General features: G+C 40.9%; 2 protein-coding genes across 2 annotated transcripts in view; both read right to left on the reverse strand.

Moving 5' to 3' along the window:
• The window catches only part of XK (X-linked Kx blood group), a 55,635-nt gene extending 44,439 nt beyond the window's left edge, over positions 1–11,196 (reverse strand). Inside the window, exons 1-2 of the mRNA XM_043458518.1 lie at positions 10,754–11,196; positions 1,821–2,083 (exon numbers count right to left, since the gene is read on the reverse strand). Coding sequence (XP_043314453.1) covers positions 1,821–2,083; positions 10,754–10,998 — 508 coding nt within the window. The 5' untranslated portion in view covers positions 10,999–11,196. The remainder of the gene's footprint in view (positions 1–1,820; positions 2,084–10,753) is intronic.
• A 1,156-nt stretch (positions 11,197–12,352) lies between these two features.
• LANCL3 (LanC like 3) overlaps positions 12,353–22,765 on the reverse strand; it is a 108,314-nt gene continuing 97,901 nt past the window's right edge. Inside the window, exon 5 of the mRNA XM_043458519.1 lies at positions 12,353–22,038. Within this exon, the coding sequence (XP_043314454.1) occupies positions 21,879–22,038 (160 nt within the window). The 3' untranslated portion in view covers positions 12,353–21,878. The remainder of the gene's footprint in view (positions 22,039–22,765) is intronic.

The raw sequence follows: 22,765 nt of genomic DNA on the forward strand, positions 1-22,765 counted from the left end.
TTGTGACATTGACATTTTATGAGATAGGTTTCATCTTCCCGAATAGAATTCCATCTGAAAAACTGTAATGAGGGTTGGCAAACTTTCTGTAAGGAGTCTGACAGTAAATACTTTATGCTCTGTGGACCACTTATTTTTTGCTACAACTATGCAACTACTCAACTCTGCTCAAAGGGAAAAAAAAAAGGCAGACATAGACAACAGGTAAATCAAAGGGCATGGCTGCGTTCCAATAAAATTTTATTTACAAAAACAAGCACCCCTGATTACATCCATGGGCTGCTGTTTGCCAACCTCTGAGCTAAAAGACAACTTTATTTTCAGTAACTTGAGAAAAAAAATTGAACCGACATGTAAAAATCAAATTGGCTATCACCACATCTGGTCTCTTGCTGTGTTCCTGCCACATAGAAAAATAATGAACTGGGTAAAGGGTATGTTGGCATGCAGAGGACTCACCTTGGTCAATGCCCATTCTAGTTGTAAGTCCCTAGAAAACAAGGATGTTGCTACATTTATTGAGCATCTACTGTTTACCTGGGGCTGTGGAAGGTGTTTTCACAAGTGTTAATCCACCAAGGTCCGAGACCTCAACTTAAAGTTCTGATATATCTTAAGAATCATAGTCACTCTTACATAACCTGGATAAGGGAGACAGTTGTGATATACAAATATCCTGTGACTCAGCCATAAATTAAAGACATTTTACCATCCAGCCTAGATTAGAGGCAGAAAGAAGACTGAGGGAAGTTAAATTAATAAGGGTGATTTATTTTTAAATATTCCAATTTCAGTGTTATCTTAAATATGTATTTTTAAACTTAAGGCTTTTAACTCATTTTTGCTTATCTGTATAGTAAAACTTGCCAGAATACCTGGTTTTCATTTACTTACAATATTTGCAAAGGATTATTTCCTCTTTTCATATGAAGGTTTTCACTTGTGTCCAATGCATGTGCAGTTTTTTTTTAAAATCTGGCTTAATCAAAACCTGCCCTCAATTTGATGATGTGAGACTAGTCCAAAGGTTAGAGAAGTTTGTTTATTTTAAAGAGGAGATATCTATTAGAACTTCAAGAAGACAGGAAGGAACTCCTGATGCCCTCATTCACCACAAAGAAGCTGTTACAACTATCTCAGCTGCTTTACAACTATCACTGAGTGACGGAGGCACAATCTGAAGAGGCCCAGCCCCTGGCAGCCATCCTTTCAGCCTATGTACAGCAAGTTGGATCGCCTGGAACCTCTAGACTGTGGCCATTCCCCAACAAAAGTCAGAGTTTCCTTTCTTCCCTTTGGCTTGAACCTCGACAGGGTTCCTGGCTGTATCAACAAAGAAAATGGCAGCAGAAATAATGTTGCATGACTTCAAAACCGGATCACAAAAGGGATACCCTTCCACCTGGCCCTTTCTCCCTCTCAGGATACTCGCTCCTGAAAGCGGCCACCATGCTGTGCTGAGGCTCAAACTAGCCCACGTAGAGAGACCAAGTGGGGAAGATCTGAGGCCCCAGCAACAGCCAGCACTGACGTTAAGAACTGTGAGCGGATGAGCCCTCAGTGGACTCCAACTCCCCATCTTTGAGCCACCCCAGTTAACCACAGTGGAGCCGAAGTGAGCGCTTTTCAGAGCTGCCTAAACTGCAGATTCATAAGCAAAAGAAACGCAATTATTTTAACTCACTACGTTTTGAGCTTAGTAACTGTAACAGACTTCAGATGGAAGGCGCATAGAAATGAATTTCACCTGAAACAAAAGAGACCTTATGTTTTGCTCTCCACGCTTCCCAAATGCAAACAGAAATAAAAAATACACATACCTCGTCCGATACTGACATCCTGCCGCAAGACACTTATATACAGCTGCAGGGTCAGCTGGGGGGCTGAGCCCAGGAAAGCCTGGATCACCGATGCCCGGCTGAATGCAGATCGGTGGGTGAATAGCTTGCCCTCTGCCTGGCCCACTTCCTTCTCAATTTCCTCTGAGTGGCCATTTTTTGGCATTTGCCGCTTCTTGGTGATGCTGACATAAGGTTCTTCAATGTGGTTTGACTGACAATAGATGCAGAAGACTTCAAAACACCTGGAAACAAACCAGCAAGTCATGATCATCAGAGGCAGACGGGATCCTGTCTTTTCTCAGTTACCCCACTTTCACTTAACCTGATTCTCAAAGCCTTGACTTGGTTACTCTGGACTGCAACTCCCCCCCGACCCCCGCCACTAAAATCATCCTCTCTAAGGACCAGTTGTGAGCACACAGTCTTCTTGAGGCCCTCCAGCAGGCCAACTGGCCTGAGCATGAACCACGTTGAGAGGTGACGCCAAAGGCCACTAAGGCAAGGAAACCAAGTAAAGAATGGCATGGGAAGTGGTTCAGGCTCCAGAGCTCCAGAAAAACATTCCATTTCCCTTCCTGACATTTATTAGCTGTGCAGCCTTGGACATGTCTTTTAACCCAAGTTCTGTCCCTGAATTACAAAGCAAAGATAAGACCTACTTTGCCACACTGTCATGGAGATAATGCAGTATATGGGGGTGTGCGTGTGTGCGTGTGCATGTATATACAACACCCACCCCCACACACATATTATATATATATATGCACATATACTTTTTCTAGAGCCAACAGATGCCCCAAATCACTTCAGTTTAAAACAGCAGCTGTGGTTGGGAGATCCCCCAGCACAGAGCAGCCTCCCACCTAGAAATTCCCCTGGAAGACCACATTACCTATTTCTGCTCTCTTAAACCTTTTCAGAACAGGACTAAAGTCAATCATGTCTGGAAGCCTGCCAACTGTCTTATCTATGGAGTTTCAAGCTTGCTCGAGGATGGAGCCTGAACCAGTCACCTTTCTAGACTGATAGAGTAGCTGGCTTTTAAAACTGGATTTTCTTCTATAGATAATAATATGAATAGTGAAGAGAGGAAGAGTACTGATATATACAATTTACACAGACACAGACACACACACACACACACTTACAAGTGGATTGAGGGATTGATAGAGGGATGGATAGACATGTGAAATAAAATGTTAACTGTAGAATCTAGGTGGCAAGTACTTGGTTGTTCCTTGTACAATTCTTTCAAGTTGTCTTCTGTACGTTCAAAAATTTTCATAACAAGATATTGGGGAAAATGTTTTTTTCCTAGTAATAAAAAATGTTCATGGCTTTAGGTTTCAAAATTGTTAAAGGACATTTTTCCCAAATGTGCATTTTTATAACAACCTTATAATGCTGCCAGAAGATTTTATGGCTTCATTTATTTTATTGAGTGTTATTAACTTTGTACTCTCACCTGGAGGCAACCAAGGAAATGAGAATACATGCATAATTCGAAATACTAAAGTAAAACCTGATATAAGAAAGGAAATGCAGGAACTTATTTCTTTAGTGAGTACAAAATGGATATATTTTGTGATTATCTTTGTTCATTTGTTCCTGGGAGAAAAAGAGGTACACAGTAGTGTGTTTGTGCAAGGGGGTGGGGAGGGGTGGGGAGGGAGAGGCAATTGTCTGCTACATTTTGTCCACTGGGGTCACGGATACTTTAATATATTAGTTGTGTCTGACACTTTGCAACCCATGGACTAAGCAGTCCATGGGATCCTCCAGGCCAGAATACTGGAGTGGGTAGCCTTTTCCCTTCTCCAGGGGATCTTCCCAACCCAGGGATCAAACCCAGACCTCCCACATTGCAGGCGCATTCTTTACCAGCTGAGCCACAAGGGAAGCCCAAGAATACTGGAGTGGGTAGCCTATCCCTTCTCCAGCGGATCTTTCCGATCCAGGAATCGAACTGGGGTCTCCTGCATTGCAGGCAGATTCTTAGCAACTGAGCTATAAGGAAAGCCCCAATATATTACGTGAAAACATGTAAAACAATGTGGATCAACTTGTTTAGCTGAAAACAATGAAGTTCAAGGTTTTGAGCTAAGTCTAGCTGATCCAACTGAATCTTCTCTGAGGAAAAACTCAGATCTATGACTGTATAAGGCCTTGTAACTTGACACAGTTGGACCACTGACCACAAGCACCAGAAGACAGAATAAACTGACCATTGTCTTTATTCTCAAGTACATAATGAATGTGGATGCACTTTGCTAAGTGCTTTGGGGAATGCAAAGATGGTTGCACACCACTGTCTCATTCAGACATGTACATAATCTAAACCAAAAAATGGGACCTAATTAATATAAGTAGTATTGATATAACACTGTCAGTTTGTAAGATATTTCTCATAGATTAACTCACTTAGAAAGAAAGGCTACTACAAAAATTTGAATCATACCATTATTTTTAATGGCAAAGTTCTGGGAAAACTCTAAAGGTCCCTAAACAAAACAATGATTAAATAAATCCTAATATGTATATTCAATGAAATATTATCCAGTCCTTAAAATTGACAGTATACACATATATATACTGACATACAAAAATTTTTTATTCTATTTGGTAAGCAAAAGGAGTAATGTATTACAATGGAAAATACATAGAAAATTCCATTTTTAATAAAAAGAAAATTACATATATATATGGATACACACACATATACACATAAACAGTGGAGTGCTTCAGCTGGCTCATACTGACTCATGAGACAGTTAAATGGTTAGGAATTTTGTGAGGCAGTTTTCAAACAACTCAGTAGCTTGAAATAGGCCACAATGTAAATCTTTAAATCACAGAAATCAGCAAAGACTGCAAATCAGGGTCTTCCTTCCCACATCCCCTCCGTCCCCCTAGATGGTTCATGGTTTACCAGTTTAATGACTGTAAAAATATTAGTGAGGATATAAAACAAAATATTAAGAATTGTTCTCTTTAGTCAGTTAGAGCTTTTAAATTTTTTTTAATTGTGCATATCTGTTTTCTGCCCTTCTGTCATTCCAACAACAAATATGTTTTACCTGAATAGTAAAATCAAGCTCAGAATTTTTAATGACAAACAAGAAATGAAACAACAGCACATATTAAGAGCTGAATGAATAAAATGAAGGTCAGTGGAAAAAGCAAGTCTCTGGATGCTGAGGAGAAGGCTGTGTTTAATGGAAAGTATTTGCAGAATTATAGACAAATGAGACTTCTTTGTTTACAGTGGAAATGAAGGAAGGTCCCAGAATAAACTAATCACAGAAGTGGCCCTGAAACCCAGGTGTGTGTGTGAGTGGCTCAGTCATGTCTGACTCTTTGCGACCCCATGGACTGCAGGTCACCAGGCTCCTCTGTCCATGGAATTCTCCAGGCAAGAATACTGGAGTGGGTTGCCACTTCCTTCTCTGGGAAACCCAGGTGTGCCCCCCTGCAATTCACTGTTTTTCTCAACAAAAAAAATCTTAGCACAGAAGTTTACATGTAGTAGGTATTTAATGAATTTGTGAAAGGCCCTAAGACTTCCACTATTTGCCACTACTGGTTAAGAAAACTGATAAGAAACACTCTACTATTCTTTCTGGGATTCTGCAAGACTCATCCAATTACTCCAAATGTTTTTGTTTTGTTTTACTTGAGAAGTTGCCTAAATGTAGCCATAAATTAAGTATTTTCATCACAATCATTCAAGGTAGTTTTTCAGTTTGACCAAGGGTTGGCAAACATTTTGTGTATTTACAAAGAGTAAATATTTCAGGCTTTGCAGGTCATGGTCTCTATTGCAACTACTCAACTCTGCCACTGTAATGCAAAAGCAGCCACAGACAACACAAAAGTGAATGGGCATGCCTGTGTTCCAATAAAACTTTACAAAAACAGGCAGTAAGGGGATTTCAATGTGGGGCATGGTTTGCTGACCCCTAATGTAGGTAATCAGGAGGTTGATCCTTTTTTATTTTCATTTTATCCCATTTTCAAACATCATAATGGAAGCACTTTATTAATTAGCTGAAACCATGCATGTTGGCGTCTGCATAAATAATCTGTGGTACCAGAGACCCTCTGAGGTAGTTACTAAAAACACATTTTCAAAAGAAATACTGATTATGATTTCCTCTATGCCACGTTATCTTCCTATGACATACATGCTCTGTGAAGCTACGCAAGAACCAAACTGGTTAAATAGAAAGCTCCCTGTGACTTCTGAAAAGCCACTTGCGTAATCTCACTGAGCCTCAATTCTCAACTGTAAAAAAAGATAAAGACAGTTAGCTCACAATATTTTACAGTGCATGGAATTATATACTGTATGTGAAAGCACTTTGCAAGCAACAACAAAAAAGCTATTCATATTTAGGCTATCATTATTTTTAAAGTCTTCTCAAAGTTTACAAAAGAGAGAAATACTATGGTATTTTCCAATGTTTTTCATTGCAATGAATCATTTTGCAATGGTCTGTCAAAAATACTAGACTCACAGATCCAGAGAACACACTAGTGGTTACCAATAGAGAGCAGGAAGGGAGAAAGGCAATACAGGGGTAGGAGATTAAGAGGTACAAACTCAGGTATAAAATAAGCTACAAGAATATACTGTACAACATGGGGAATATAGCCAATATTTTATAATAATAACTATAAATGGGGCATTACCTTTAAAATTGTGAGTCACCATATTGTACAACTGTAACATATAACATTGTACATCAACTATACTTAAATAAAAAAAATTACTAGAACTTCTTAGCTTTTATTTTATAAACCTAGATTTTTAGGTACCATTTCCCCTTCATTATACCACTAAATTCCTTCATTATACCACTAAATAAGAATGGGGGCAAATTCCTTGAACCTGTAACTCTATATTTATTCCTTCTCCCAATTAATTTATAAAATGAACATAATTGTAAAAGAATGAGAAACAAATTTTGTTTGTTGTTAAGAGGTGCTTTCCCCCCCACTCTGGTTTTCCAGAATGTCTATTATCATTCACAATAAGATTGCCCTTATAACAGAAAAACAGAAATTCAAGACATTATTTAATGTTCCTATCATTCCAACCTAGCCTTCATGAGGAAACAATTCTTCAAACTGCAACCACAGTTTTAAATATGAGGCTGATATAAATGAAACATGCTGCTCTCCCAAAGCCTCCCTACATGAAAGGAGGAGCAAGGCCTAGTCTGTAGTGTTTAGTCCACCATCATTACAATGTAATGAAATGCGACTGAACTGAGTGAATTCAAAGCCAACACCTCACCTAAATAGAACAGAAGTTTGGCTAGTTAGTACCCATCCCAAATTAAAGAGAGCTAAATTTTCCCCAAGCAGTTTTAAAATATTACTAAGTCCAATCGATAAGAAGGGCAGAGAGACTCTCCTGTGTTTGGGGAAAATAATTTTGATCTTTATGTAAAGCTGACGTCTTAGAGTTGGAATAAAATCAAACAGCAGGAAGAACTTTCAATAAGATATTAAGTCATACTAACACACAACATCAAATTGCTTTTCTTTTCATCTGGAAGATAAGAGGCTTGGAACCACATTTTGTGTATCTCAGCATGGTTCCAGCATCTTCTTAAAGAAAGCTGCGCTAGAATGAGTGCCCTTGTTGAAGGAAGTAGATTGTTTGTTCCTTTTTTTATGTGTTATTCTGTTTTTTCCCCCAAAGCACAATGACCTATTCAGAATTTTCTGGAAATACGTCTCTTTACAGTGTTGAAACTTTATATGTATATATCAGTTGAGAAGTTATCGCTCCAAAGCACCAAAGTTTTTCTTTTTTTAAATAAAGTTAAAATATTTTTACTGTAAAAACCGAAAAATGTAGACAAATATAAGAGTAAATGATGTACTTTTCTATATTTTTCAGAAAAAAATGAAAACTGCCCATCATCCTGAAATTACCACTCTTAACAACTTGGTATATTTCTCTGAGCTTAGGTCTATGTGTGCCAACCTGTTTTTATACATACTATTATGTCATTAGCTTTGTCTTGGGTCACTCGTACTTAGTAACATTTTAAATGCTAGTACTGATAGGGTATTCTCATTTACCAAGATGGCAATTGAGGTTGTGTTTTTTCAATTTTGCCAAGATGACCAAACTTTCTTTTTTTTTTTTTTTTTTTTAAAGTCTTTATTGAATCTGTTACAAGATTGCTTCCATTTTATGTTTTAGTTTTTTGGCCCCAAGGCATGTGGGATCTTAACTCCCTGCCAGAGATCAAATCCTCACCCCCTGCATTGGAAGGCAAAGTCTTAACCACTGGACCGCCAGGGAAGTCCCCCAAACTTTCTTAAGATGGAACTATAGATAAAACACACTCCACACTCCTCAGACTTCTTTCACATAATTAAGCCAATTCCACTTGTAAGAAGCCTTGTGAATGTGGTGTGGGGTCTCATTTTCCTCATCTGTAAAATGGGAACAGTTATATCTACTTCATGGTGAGGAGTCAATGAACTGAGAGATATAAACACCTACCTTCATTTAGCACAAGAAGCATTTAAGAACTGCCAGTTGGAGAAGGAAATGGCAACCCACTCCAGTATTCTTGCCTGGAGAATCCCATGGACGGAGGAGCCTGGTGGGCTACAGTCCACGGGGTCGCAAAGAGTCCGATATGACTGAGCGACTTCACTTTCACTTTCACTTTCACCCCTCAGCTGAGAAGACTTTGAGCTCTTGTGTTTGCTATTGATTGTTTTCTTGAGTTCTCAAAGACCTGTGACCATATTTTTTTTAAGTTGCCTGTTTTCTAATTGCATCACTTTACACACTGTTGTCTAATAATATGTGGTATTTAGAATGCCTTCTTAATTATTTTGAGCAGCCATTGCCTGTATTTTCGAGAGCACCTCCTTGGTTTTCTTACATGAACTCATCTGACAGGGAAATGCAGCTTTTTTGTTTGCCCTCTCCGCATACTGGACCGTCTGAGTCAGTGTTCTAACTGATCCCCGATGGTCTCTGAGCTACTGTTCTACCAGACTCAGTAGTTATGTGCTTCAGGAATTTTTCGGTAGAATTGGTCCTATTAGGAGACTCTTGGTGTCACCTTTGTTATCTTAAAAGCTGGTCCCTTTGCTGAGGCTCTTAATTTTTTGAAAACTTGATTCTATTTCAGCTGAAAATTGGCAAGGCTATTTAAAAAATTCAGGGAAGCCATTTAAGAAATTGAAAAGTAATCGCAAACAACATTGGGTAGTTGTGACTTTCAGTTCTGTATCAGTTGAATTTTTGTGCTCTTTTCCCTGTGTACGTGGTGGTTCTATTTTTCTCCAATAAAACTTTTTATTTTAAAAAAAAAAAGAACTGCCAGTTTCCCTATCTCTGTCACTTTACTCACATAGCATGGGCAATGAACTTTCTTTTCACAAAATGGAGCTAAGAAATGATGAGTGCCTTGTCCAAGTAGAGCACATTGATCCTACTGAGTGGGCAAACAATCAGGTCGCTGCGGCCTACTTGGCCAGGGAGGACTCGCTCCTTCTATGGCCCCAGGTTGCAGGGCTTTTAAAATTCCCCTCACTTTCTTTCTCTCTCTCTGTTCTCCCCCCACCCCCAACTCTTCCCTTGCTCTCATGAGGTTGGTAGCAACTTCTTACTCCCGCCAGAGCACCTGTTTCTCTTCCTCTGTAGGAGTCTGTGGCTTTCCAGGCTGGGAAACTTGTTCACCAGGTTTATTCTGATACTATGTAAACTACAAGTCAGTATTCTGAGTGTCAGCTGGGATGACTGTCTCTAATATGAAATGCAAAGTTTTATAATAGGGCCCTGTAAAATCTATTTTACTACTCGACTGTGTGTGTATATAGGGCTCTGTAAAATCTATTTTGCTACTCGAATGTGTGTGTGTGTGCTATGTTGGTGGGGGAGATATTTTGCTGTGTGTGTGTGTGATGTGTTGGTTGGGGAGATATTTCCTGGTAGGAAAGATTCCCAACTGGCTGAATTTTCTGGCAGCTGAGTGTCTGGCCTTTCTACCTCTTCCCTTTTCTCTCCCACCTATATCTAAACTTCATTATTATAAATTTGTTTCTAATCCAGAGAGAAACCCTTCGTTTCGCTTTTCCTACAGAGATGAGAGGTTTCAAAACAACGCATTTTAAACTCTCTTTATGGTCCTCGGATAAACCAAACTCTACTTCATTGCCAGAAAATTTTTAACTTGCTTTGTGTTCCTCAATTTCCAGAAATGTCACTAATAGTTTTTTTTTTTTCTCTCTCTCTCTTTACACACAGCAAGAGTTGGGGTCTCCGTGGCACTTGTGTTCCAGCCTCATCGGCTAAGTTTACAAGTCAGGCAGGGCCCTGAAGACGTTTCCACTCCGCTCCCCACCCCCCGCCCTCCTCCCTCCATGTTTCCACATCGGACAGAAAAGACGGATGCGTGGATTTGTAGGGTCGTGTATAAGAATTACATAAGTTAGTATTTGTGACCGAGCTCAGAACAGCGCCGAGTACAGTCCACTCCACGTGTTTGTTCAATTTCAATTCAATTCAATCAACTGTGCCCACTTCGATTCTAACGGCCATTCAGAAGCCCCTTCCTAAGGCCCCGTCGCGACCCGAGCTCATCCTGCCAGAGCCCACCAGGTCGCGGGGAGGGTGGAGGGGCCCGAACTGGCCCTTTGCCGTTGGTCAGATTCAGTCGACTGTCGGCAATTTCCAACGCTAGCCCCTAACAGGAAGGCGGTACGCCCCGGCTCCATTCCCACGCTCCCAGGTTCCTGTCGCATTCCTGTGACAGGGACGGTGGCGGAGCGGAGGAGCCGGGCGGGCCGGCCTGGGCCCCCGTCCCCGACCCCGGCCGCCGGCCCCCTGCCCCGGGAGGCCCGGCCCCCGCCGCCGGGGGTCCCGCACGCACCTGAAGAGGGGCCCGAGCTGCAGCAGGTGCAGCAGCAGCACGAGCGGCCGGTCGCGGGTGAAGTCGCGGTGCACGAAGAGCAGCGTGAGCTGCACCAGGGCGCAGGGCAGCAGCGAGAAAAGCAGCGTCAGCGCCTGCCACATGCCGTCCCCGCCCGAGCGGTAGGTGCTGCTCAGGTACAGCGCCGCCGACGTCTCGGCCACGAACAGGAACACGGACGCCAGCACCGAGCCCGGGAATTTCATCTCCGCGCGTCAGCGGCGCGCACCGGCGGCGGACGCGGTGGCGGTGGCGGTGGCGGTGGCGGTGGCGGCGGCGGCTGCCCCGGGGGCTCCCGGCATGCCCGGCCCCAACTGCTCCCGCGCTCTGCGCTGCCCGCCGAGGGCGCGGGGCCCGGGCGCTGGAGCTGGGCCTGGGGGCGAGCGACCCGGCGGGGCTGGGGCGGGGCGCGCGGCCGGGGCGGGACACGCCCACGCGCACCGAGCGCCGCCCGCGCGCCTCAGCGCCCGTCGCGTCTCTGCGGCGACGAGCCGCGGGCGGGCCGCGAACCCGCGCCCGGCGACCGCCCGCGCCGAGCCGCCCCGGAGGCGGCGGGCCCCGCCGGCCCCGCGCGCAGCCGCTGGGTCCTAAAGCCCCTTGGTCGACGCTTCTGTGGGAAACCTTCACATCCCTTCAAAACCCTGCAGCCCCGCGGGACCCGGAATTGGGATCAGGATGCCTTTCCAGCCCGGGCTCTGTTTTCTGGACCTCAATAACGCCGAATCCCTCAAAGGATCAGCGTTTCCGGTCACTTAAAAAAAATAAGCAGAGCCCGCAGATGCTTTTCAAAGTGCAAGTATATCGTCACGCACCCGGAATGTACCTTTTCACCCGACCAAGTCTGAAGCATTGCTTCCAAGTGAAAGAGCATCATGGTAATCCCTAAGAGCTAACGCTTTCCTTCCCAGAAAACCTGCTTTCGAAAATATTGATCTATTCCTCCATAACTGACTAATTCAGCCCGCTGAAGACCAAGACCTAATAAGGAAACGATTTTCTAGGCCACGCCATACCTCCCTCTGCTTGCTGCTGTGTGCCAGCCCCAAGACTAACACAATGGCCTTTCACTCACTGGATCGGTGACAGCCTTCTGGACATTAGGATGGGCTCAGCCCCCCCCACCTCTGTCGCTCAGAGCTCGAGCCTTCATTAAATCTCTGCAACTCGAGTTCTAACCTGTTCCGTAAGAGATTGGACTTGAATAATTCTGAGATCCCTTTCCCCACTGAAATTAGGTGATTTCATCCATCTTCAGGCATCTCTGGCATTTTTCTATTTAGGAATATGATGGCAACACAAATAGAATGTGAAGATTCAAGAGGAATCAAGACAAAATATGTAGAGAGAGAACATGAAGGACTGTTTTTCTTCATTCTTCTGTGGCATGGGAAAATCTATTTATAAGTGTTAAGGGGAGGTAGTCAGCCCATAGCTGAGAAGTGCCAGGCCCATTAAATAAAAGGATTACTAATATCTATTTATAGCACCCAGCGGGTCATCATGTTCTGGATCAAGATACACACACGGTCACAAGTACAGAATAGGCAGCCACACTCCATAAAGTATTCATTTGATATTTTATTTGACACCATCTTAACTTTTAAAGGAAAAATTAACTTGTAGCTTAAAATTATGTTAGAGCACACTCAATATTTAGCATTAGATTTTATTTTTAAGGCAAAGGATTATCACAGGTTTTATATTAAGTAGACTGTACATAAATAGGCAGGGGGTGATAAGCCAATAAATAACATTGCTTTCAACACTATAGAGTCCAGCTTATGGCGTATTATTTTCTAACAGTACAAAACTAATACAGAAAATACATTTGGAAAGATCACAGTGTTTAGAACATTGTATAACAGCAGTTTTAAAGACAGTAAGGTGCATCTCTAAGCTTCTGACTCAACCCTGCTTCCAGAGAATTCATTATACCATGCACTGGCTTGTAAGCAAATCCCCCACGCGAAGGGGAGGCGACATCAACTGACCTGTAGCACTTCCCCCGCCAGGAACAACCAATAACAAAAGCTAAAATCCGATGAGCATCGATTGGCAAGTTGATCCTTTTCCGCCAGGCACCAGCTAACTTGCCCCAGTGACCGTGTCTTTGTGTATTAAGTGTTTGCCATTTTGTCCTTGAGAATAATGTATGCATTCGAGCTTGTGATTGCTAGTTTCTCTGTCAAATACCTAAATGGATTGTGACTAAAGATCAATTGAATGTCATGTATTGCGTTATACTTTCTTGCTCTGACTGAAATACCCATTATTTTCTTGAAATATTAAGTACACAATAACAGACTTCTAGAAAGTGTTTTTTTTTTTTTTTTGGCATAATAATATGTAATATACCAGAATACTTGAGAATTTGGTTTTACTATAAAATACAGTACTACAACATTTTGTGATATAGCAAAATATCTGACACAATGTTCTGCTCTAAATTTAGATGTAACTGCTACAAATATGTCTTTGAAAGAGCCTCAAAGTACCCCTAAAGGAATATAATAATTAGCAATAGGTTGTAGAACCTGTTTTTGGCAAAAAGAAAAAAAGGCATTTTTGAATAAGTCTCTCATTTTGTGTGCAATGCTTTCAAAATGTTAGTTATATACAACATATAACTGGTGTTGGATTTAATGCTATTAGAAATTAGGCTTTTAAAGTCATAATAACCTGTGTTATTTGGTGTATTTTAAAATAAATTTATGTTTTTGACTCTGCATGTGTGCTGAGGCAAATGCATTGTAAAAAGAGTACAATTTTATTAATACTACTAATTTATTGAGCAGTTCTTCAAAATCCAGTAATATCTTAAATCATGCATGCATATGAAATCACTTCAGTCATGTCTGACTCTTTGCAACCCCATGGACTGTAGCCCACCAGGCTCCTCTTTCCATGGGATTCTCCAGGCAAAAATACTGGAATGGGTTGCCATGCTCCCCTCCAGGGGATCTTCCCCACCCAGGGATTGAACCCAAGTCTCTTGAATTATAGTATGTATTCATTCCTAAATACAGTTAGGAGTAAGCAGTTCTATTCTATTGACAGATTATTCTTTTGTATCCCCCCAAATAATCAAGGAATTACACTAGTTTACTAGTGAATGTGAAATGTAGCATTTAGAGGTGAGCTTTTTTCTCCAATGATACAATCATATTTCTGTAAGTATCATGAATTGTGTAAAAATCTTTTTGGTGAAGTAAATTCTATTCACTTTGGAAATGCACATTCCAAAACTAGCACATGGTGTTTGACTATTCTCTAGTACATGGCTTTGCAACCAAGTGACTTCCTCTAATAATTGGATTCTACTACAAAATCCATTTGAAAAATGTTAATTTAGCGCCATTAAATCCATGAAACTAATTCAGACTTCCCTTCCAAGTAGAGCTCCCCCAGATGTTCAAAATTGGGAAGGCTGTTACCTTTTTAGAGAATGGACTGCTCTTCCGAAATCAGACAGATTCTAAAACCAAACTTTTGCACTTAGAATGTTCCCCTTCTACATCTGGAAAGTCTATATAAAACCTCATGGTATATAATCTTCATTTTCAAGAGCAAAGGGATTCTACTGCTACTAGAGTCTTCAGAAGACATCTCTAATATTGAAATACTAAAGTCTTAAAAAAAAGGAGGCAAAATGAATCATTTAATCTTATTTAAATACATCCACATAGAAGGGTTACTACAGTCAACTTGGGCCAAATTCAGCGGGCAGAAGTTATTTAATTGGTAATTGCCACTTAAGCACAGATCGTAAAACAAAACTTATAGGGGCAGCATCAGACTTCCCACTTAAACAAAGGCAAAAAGATCACTTGCTGAAGGTTGACAGTTGTCAAGTATAGTGTATATCTTCCTCAAGCTGATCGCTAAGTCACAACTACTTCACACACTTTACAGTAACAGTACACATTAAAGCAAGTAGAGGAACAGCACACACAAAATATTTTTAAAGAAAGTATTAGCAGAAACAGTACTACTCTACTTATGAAACTGTATTCTATGTTTACACATATACACGTTCTGATGTTTCTCCCCTCATCTTGGTAGAGCTCATCATTTCTGAAAGAATGAGAGGAAGGTATGTATTGGGGTACTTTCTGAAGATCTGTGTCCACGTGCAAGACATTATAGCCATCTGCTGGTTTCAACTTAGTAGGTGGTTCTAGAACAAGAAGACATATCTTAGCTCTTGGGTGATTCTGAATACAAAGAATAAGTAGAGATAGGGTCCAAAGAGAATTGAGAAGGAAGGGAAGACACAAAGTTTTTCTCATGCAGAGACCTTGTGGCAATTTTCAGAATTCTTTTTCCCAGAAGTGTACTAAAGAATGACCTTACATCTTTGTGAGGGCAAGATACTTAGTAGGGATTAATAGTCAGGGATATTGTTCCGGTATCTTTAATGTGATGTGGGGAGGGGTGTTAAAACACCTCTGCAGAAAAATAAATATTATAAGCATATCATAAACATATGATGCCAGACTAACCATGTTTTTATAGTGGTAGCTGGGTAACAGCCACCATCCGGAGGTGGAACCTTATAAACACAGAACTCAACAGCTGCACACTGGTTTCTTTACCCAGAAGAGTTTTTTCAGAGTCTATGACATGTTAGCATACCATGTAAATCTCCAAAAAGGGGATAAAAGAATAGAACTTCCCTAGTAAACTCCGGGAGTTGGTGATGGACAGGGAGACCTGGCGTGCTGCGATTCATGGGGTCGCAAAGAGTCGGACACGACTGAATGACTGAACTGAACTGAACTGATTTCATCACCGATATTTTTTCACAGGGCAGCTCTTGGTCCTAGTGTCCTGCAGTACTCAAGTAACATGCAGTGTTTGGTTTCTGTTTTCTCTTATAACAACAAAAGCACACATGTGCTCTAGGGGGATCTTCTCAATCCTGAGGGACAGCAGTGCGATGCTAGTCCTACTGTCCAATGCACAGCCAATCCACATGTGGCTCTTGAGCACTTGAAATGTGGCCAGTCTGATTGGAGGTGTACAGTAAGTGTCCAACACACACCAGGTTTTTAAAAGTTAATACCCCAAAATGTTAAATATCTCATTAATAACTATATTGATTACATGTTGAAATGATAATATTTTGGGGAGGCTGAGTTCAATCACCTGCACCATTAAAATTAATTTCACCCTTTCTTTTGCATTTTTAATGGAGCTACTAGAAAATGTTAAAACTACATATGTGGTTCACACTTGCGGCTCTGTTTGTGAAACTCACATCCGTTCTCATCTACGAGATGGCTACTAACGCCTTTAACCCGGCAGCAGAGGTTTTATGAAAGTGCTTGCTTAAGATAGACACTTGAATATAACTAGGGCCCTCGTTAATTTTATGCTAATTGATTAGAGAGCAGTTAACACACCATGAAGAGCCACTCATTAATCAGTTTATGCTTGCATATATCTGTTCACTCAGATATATCTAAGAGCTAAATGTTGGGTTTTATTTCATATGTGATTTTCATTGTAAGTCAGTCTCACTCTCTTACATACACACACGCAACACAGACAGACACGCACACAAACTATTTTCTATACAGACTAAGAAAAGCCAAACAAGAAACAAACAGGAAGTCCTTGCAAACTGTGTTTTCAAAGAGTGTGACAGTCAAACCTCGTGTATCTTTTCTCCCTTTCTCTCTCTCCTTCCTGAATATTCTACATGGAGAAGAAAGGCAAGAAAAGAAAGGACCATCTGCTTTTTAAACCATGCTATTCACCACCACCACCCCTCCCCACAAAGAATAAAAACATGGATGATTTGGTTTTCATTTTAAAGGATTTTTTCAAATTCAGTTCAGAGGGGTAATGGGTTCACAAAGGCCAAAGAAGGTGCAGGAAGTTCTGCAGATAAGAGACTTTGACATTTATGGAGAAGTCCATGTGCAAATGACAAGGTGCAGGGCTTTAAAGAAAATAAAAGCAAATATATTTTTCACCCCAAAGGCATCATCCATCAGGCCTCAGTTCATTAGCACTTGCAATTAAAGAAACAAGGAGAGAGAGGGCACCCCTAGTATGAGATTTATGATCATGTGGGAGGTCCAGATATTTCATGTAGCATGAACTTTGTTGTTGTTGTTGTTGTTTTCCAAGAGCAGTGCAAATAAATTGACCAGGTTTCTTTATGGAGGAGAGGCAGGATAAACGCAGTCACCCTCCTCCTCTCGTGAACAGGTGTACCCGGGGTGGGCTATCTCAGACTGCAGAATGGGCCCGACTCCTGCTGCTGCTGACCTTGAGGTCAGCCCTTCCATCTGGAGGGGACTCCAGCCTTCCTGGGCCTGGAGCTCTTAGCTACCAACTGACATGGATGGAAGAGATAAGGAGAAAGCTGCCTTCTCAGGCAAAAGGTCACATGATTAAGCAGACACAGAAAAAAAAAAAAACCCCACAACAACAACAAATCAGAATATACTATTTAAAGAGAAGGAGGACAAGAAGTTGCTGGATCACGGGTGGTATGGGATTAGAGGTCCCAGGAAGCAATAAAACCCATGAGTAAGAGGACTGGTTTTTAGCAGCACTAAACGTGCCTCCACAACTCACACTGAGATACTAAGCTTTCTCCCACCCAATCTTTGCCTGCCTTCTCATTGGCTTTCCTTGCCAAGTTTATGCCATAATCACCCAGCCTTGGTGAATATGAGGCTTAGTCATTTTGCTTTTGATTTAGGATAGTGCTGAATAAATAACCCAGGCCCCCAAAGGAAGGCCTTCTATGCCATGAGAGTATATTTCTATCACTCTATGTCATGCAATACTGAGGCCTGAATTAAAGTGCAAACCAGACTCAACTCCAAATTACCTTATCCCTCAGTTCATGCTTGCTCTGCAGACCTAACCAGTAGCTCCTTTTCTTGAGTTACTGGCACTGTAATCCTTTGTTTCCAGACAGCAAAATAAATATTTGCATTAAAAGGAGTTCCCTCTGAACCAGCCTATTCCTACGTGCTCAGCCCAGCGAATCAGAACTTTTTGAGGCACAAATGCTATTGACAGGACTGGTTCTAGAATATAAAAAAACATACTTTGTTTTTACCCAGCAAGTGATCCAGACTCTGAGCACTGCATCATAAGGAGATTCCATTTGGCTGAAATGCTCACTTGAAGTCATAATTGAGCATGATCTTCTATGCTCTTAGTAGGTACTTAAAATATAGCTTCCCTTTTAAACATATAAAGGACCTGCTTATTATAAAAATCCCTTGCATGCATGTTCAGTCACTTCAGTCATGTCTGACTCTTTCTGACCCTGTGAACTGTAGACCACCAGGTTCCTTGGTCCATGGGATTCTCCTGGCAAGAACGCTAGAGTGGGTTGCCGTGTCCTCCTTCAGGGGATCTTCTCAACCCAGGGATCAAATCTGCATCTTCTGCATTGCAGGCAAATTCTTTACCGCTGAGCCACCAGGGAAGCCTATAAAACTCTCTTATATCCATTTTATCATTGACCACCCTGTGAGGTGGAGCGCGTGATGGTGATGTGGCCCATGGAGCAAGGGTTTAAAATTTCCAAAATAGGGCTCTTTGCATTACTGATTTTTTTTTTCTTTAAATCATTGTTCCCTTAAATGGTAATAAATCACAAACATATTTATTGCACTAAAATTTTTGAGATTTGCTCTCTACAGAAGTTGAACAATTTGAGCACAATCTTGAGTAAAATCTTAAATGTGTCAAAGAAAGTTAAAGATCCAAATTGCCACGGAAAAGTTCAAATTTAGGATGTGCCAAGAAAATGACTGTTTCTCGAGTTATCAGAGAGTAAATACTATTATCTTAATAGAATAGTCAATTACCTAAAGAAGCACAGTGGAATATGCTGTCAAACCTCTGTTCTCCATTACCAATTTACAAATGGAAAAAATGTGATTAGGTAAGATAAAAATACATTGGGGAGGTGTGAAAGAGAAGGTACATAATTGTGTTAATGAAACAAAACACATAGAGTTGAAATATTTTCTGATGCCTCCTGTTTGCCAAGTATTGGGTTGGCCAAAAAGTTCAAAAACCCACATGAACTTTTTGGCGAACCCAGTATGAGGCAGTCTCTCCCATTGTTGAGAGGTTCTTTCAATCTATCCTCAAATATTTCCACAGTTACCTTCAAAATTTATAATTATTCATGCCCACATACAGTAAATAATATTAAAGTAATGCTAGTGGTGGTGAAAATACCCTTGTAGCCTTCAAGAGGTGACACCCTTTAGCATTATTCAAAAAAGACTGTTATTACATAGATGGGAAAACATTGGTTAGTTAAATAAGAAGTGACATGCCATACTTTTCTACAGCAACACTCAAGTGTCTCTTTCCCCCTTCTTGGGAAAACAAGATAGAAGAGGACCTTCCCAAACCCATAATTCTACTTTCTCAGGAAAATGAAAACTTTCCACAGGTTTAAGTGTTAAATAAGTTTATCTTTGTCTTTAATTTACTGAGGCGTCAATTCATAAAGACACAAACATGGCCTCTTCTTGGATTTGACACACAAAAAGGTTGTCTTTTGACAACGACAACACAGTTACCCTACTGGATCTCCAAAGGGTGGGTGAGCAGAAATGTGTCCAGTTTTTCTGAAGTTCCTAGAAATGAAACTGGCATGTCGAGCTAGATTACCACTTCTTAGACCTCAGGTTTAGGTCTTAAGGGTGAAGGGTGGAAGGATCAGCAAACAGAAACAGAAGCTAACTTCTAGGGTATTTTGTTCATCGTTGTATCCCCAGGTTCTAGTCTAGAATATGGAATAAATACATATGGGAAGTGAAACCCTGAATCCAAATCCTTATTCTGCTCCTTTCTAACTATGAGACTTTGAATCAGTTATGTAAATCACTTTGAAGGGTGGCTGGATGATGAAAAAAAGCATGCGTTCCTAAAGCCCTGTATATTGAATGCTTATTACTGTCAGCCTATAGGGGTCAAATGAAATGAATTTACATCCAAATGGTGAAAAGCAGGTACCACTATCACTTCAAAAGGAGACTACTGTGTAGAAGGCATTTTGTCTTAAGGCTTTCTGAGGGGTCCTTGACCATTCAATTCTTGAAAGAACATCTAGAACCCAACTTTGGCAGTCACCTGCAAGCGACTATTTATGTGGTACTGCCCCAATCTGAGTATCTTCAAAGATGAACTGAGGCCAATTTTATATACTTACATCTGAGGATGGGAAAAGGAAACAATGAGCTGAAAAGGTACATGCTTTTCAAAACCACTTTGTCTTAGCTTGCTCTGATGAATGCACACATAAACAAAGTCATAAAATATATGAAGACAGTTCTTACCGTTCTTCAGTCCCAGATTCTTTGAGAATCTTGTAAGTGCTAGAGATCTTCTTTCCAGAAAAAAGTGTGCATGCACACGTGCGCGCGCACACACACACACATTTTTAGGCAACAGAGTATTCCCCAACTCCTCCCAAAGTTCATCTATAAATTAAGAAGTGGGAAGTACTGAACGAAGTAAGTGCTTACATTTACATGAGGACAGATGTATTGTTGTTGTTCAGTCGCTCAATCATGTCCAACTCTTTGCGACCCTATAGACTGTAGCCCGCCAGGCTCCTCTGTCCACGGAATTTCCCAGGCAAGAATACTGGAGTGGGTTGCCATTTCCTTCTCTGGATGTATATATACATCTATCCCCATGTAAACCAAAGTGCCTATTGATACATATATATTCTACATCTATCATATATATCCAAATACTTAATGACTATTTAAATAACTGTTAAATCTTACAATGCATTCAATTTCCTCCTCATTCTGATATATGAAATTGCCAGTGACCAAATTCTAGGAAACGGATTGACTCGTGTTCTGAGTATTGAAGTGACAGATGCTCCCACAGTGTTCTGGAAACCACTATTTACTTGAAATAGTTTTACAGCTTCTATGTGTTTACAGCAGGGCTGAATTTAATGACAGCTTGGCTCAATGGATATTGTAGACAAATTCTAGTGGAGCCTGTGTCTTGGAGGATATGATGATCAGCTGGGGAGTTCACACATATCTTAATCTAATAGTATAAAATTAAGCAATGTTCTTTTCATAATCACTGGTCCCTTTCTAGGCCAGTGTGTGTCCCAGGGGACACAGTATTCCACCCAAGGCAGAAACAACCCACCTCCTTGGTGTTTACCCTCATCTTTGAGATGAGTGATTTTTGCCACAAGTATATTTTACAGTTCAGCTAATAGCTTCATTGAGATTACATAGGCATTTTAAAAATTACTAACAATAGACAGTTCATAGCTTATGCTTCAAATTGAGAAAAACACTTGACAGCAACACCTGCTATGGTATTTGCTAGCCTGTGAAATTTGCTATTCTAACTGAGCTTTTGGAAAGAAGAAGGAACCAGGAAAAGATACGCTCTAAGGCCTAAGGGAACTTGGACTTTGGGGGTTGAAACTAAGTTATGGTATGCTTTCTTTAAAGTGCCCAGGGTAGTGATAAAAATAGAGATTCATAGGCAAATTTCTCCATTCATTAAAAATCATGAATTTCAGTAAGTAAAGGCAAAGGACAACCAAGAGTTTCCCTTTTTGTCCTTTGGCAACCTGACCCATCCCTCCTAGCAGTTTTCAGCTGGGCAATGACTTTAGTTTTCTGATGGTCTTTATTTCTGAATTTAGGGGTGGAGGGCACCCATAAATGGTCAAATTCTCTCTCCAATTGCAAAGCTATTTTTGGCATTTCATTGCCATAATCCACATCTCAGTGTTGGTTTAAGTGAGACAGATGATTTTTCTTTCCCTTTTTCCTGGTGTCACATCCATTCCCTGAACTATTCCATCTCTAGGGGTTTTAGAATAGCTGTGGTGTCTTTATGTTTGCAGATTCTCACACTGTTCTCCCTTCAACCTGGAATCATGTTGCCTTCTTCACCTGCCTGCTCCCTTCCTTCCTTCTGGCGGCAATGTTAAGGCTCATGGTTGTGATACCATTGAATGTGGCTTATGTGGAAAATGCCTCAGGTAGTAGGCTCAGGAAATCTCGGGAATCTTCTGCAGGGCCATGATGGGACATGGAACCTTCTAAACAAAGACGCTGAAGAGAGGGAACTCAGCCTGGTTGGGCTGCAGCAGATCGATCAGAAAGCACACGGTCCCGGAGAAGCCTTCATACAAGCTGTATATACTTTCAAGGACCCGGGAACCAGCCTTGAATTCCTCCGTAAATAAAAATTCAGCAAACCTAAGAGAAGAAGAAGATATGAACAGTTTTCATATGTCTCCATATTATTGACCCTGGGTTGCTTCATCCTCCTCTCTGATAAGTTCAAGTTTTAGCAGCATTCTCTTTCCAGATGTATATAAGATTTCAAGAAGAGTTTCTTCTCTGTTAAGAAATGGAGACACATTATGCCATTGTGTATGTTCATAGCCTAGGTTGGCAAGCAAATTTGACTATTTTTGGCATTTGCAAAGCAAAGCACTTTCTGAGGATTTCATTCCTTCTGCCATCCAATAATTGAAAGCAAAAAAGACAGATAAGTAGCCATACTTTTATTTATCTTGAATAGAAGCAAGCTGATATATGCCTGTGCCTTTAAAAAAAGTAAATATGCTGTGTGTCTGCAGGCATATTATTTCCAACCTAGGTTTCATTTATATGTGACAGAGAGCAGAGACTATGAAAATAAATGGGCAAGATATTATACAATCTCTGCTTTGGGCAAACAAAAGAATAAGATGAATGGGAAAAGGCAAGCAACACTTTATAATCATGACATCAAACAGCAAACTCAGCTACAAGATAGATTATTTTTAGGACATCTGCCTTAAAAACAAACCACTAATCTCTAACTTCTCAATGAGAAATCTTTTTTTCTTTTACCTGTATTTGTCACAAAGCCTATTCAAATCATTTCTAACGAGTACCATTTTTAGTAGTTTACAGGTTTTACAGTGCTGTTACCTCT

Source organism: Cervus canadensis, chromosome X, assembly GCF_019320065.1.
Source record: "Cervus canadensis isolate Bull #8, Minnesota chromosome X, ASM1932006v1, whole genome shotgun sequence".
NCBI classification, from domain to species: Eukaryota; Metazoa; Chordata; class Mammalia; order Artiodactyla; family Cervidae; genus Cervus; species Cervus canadensis.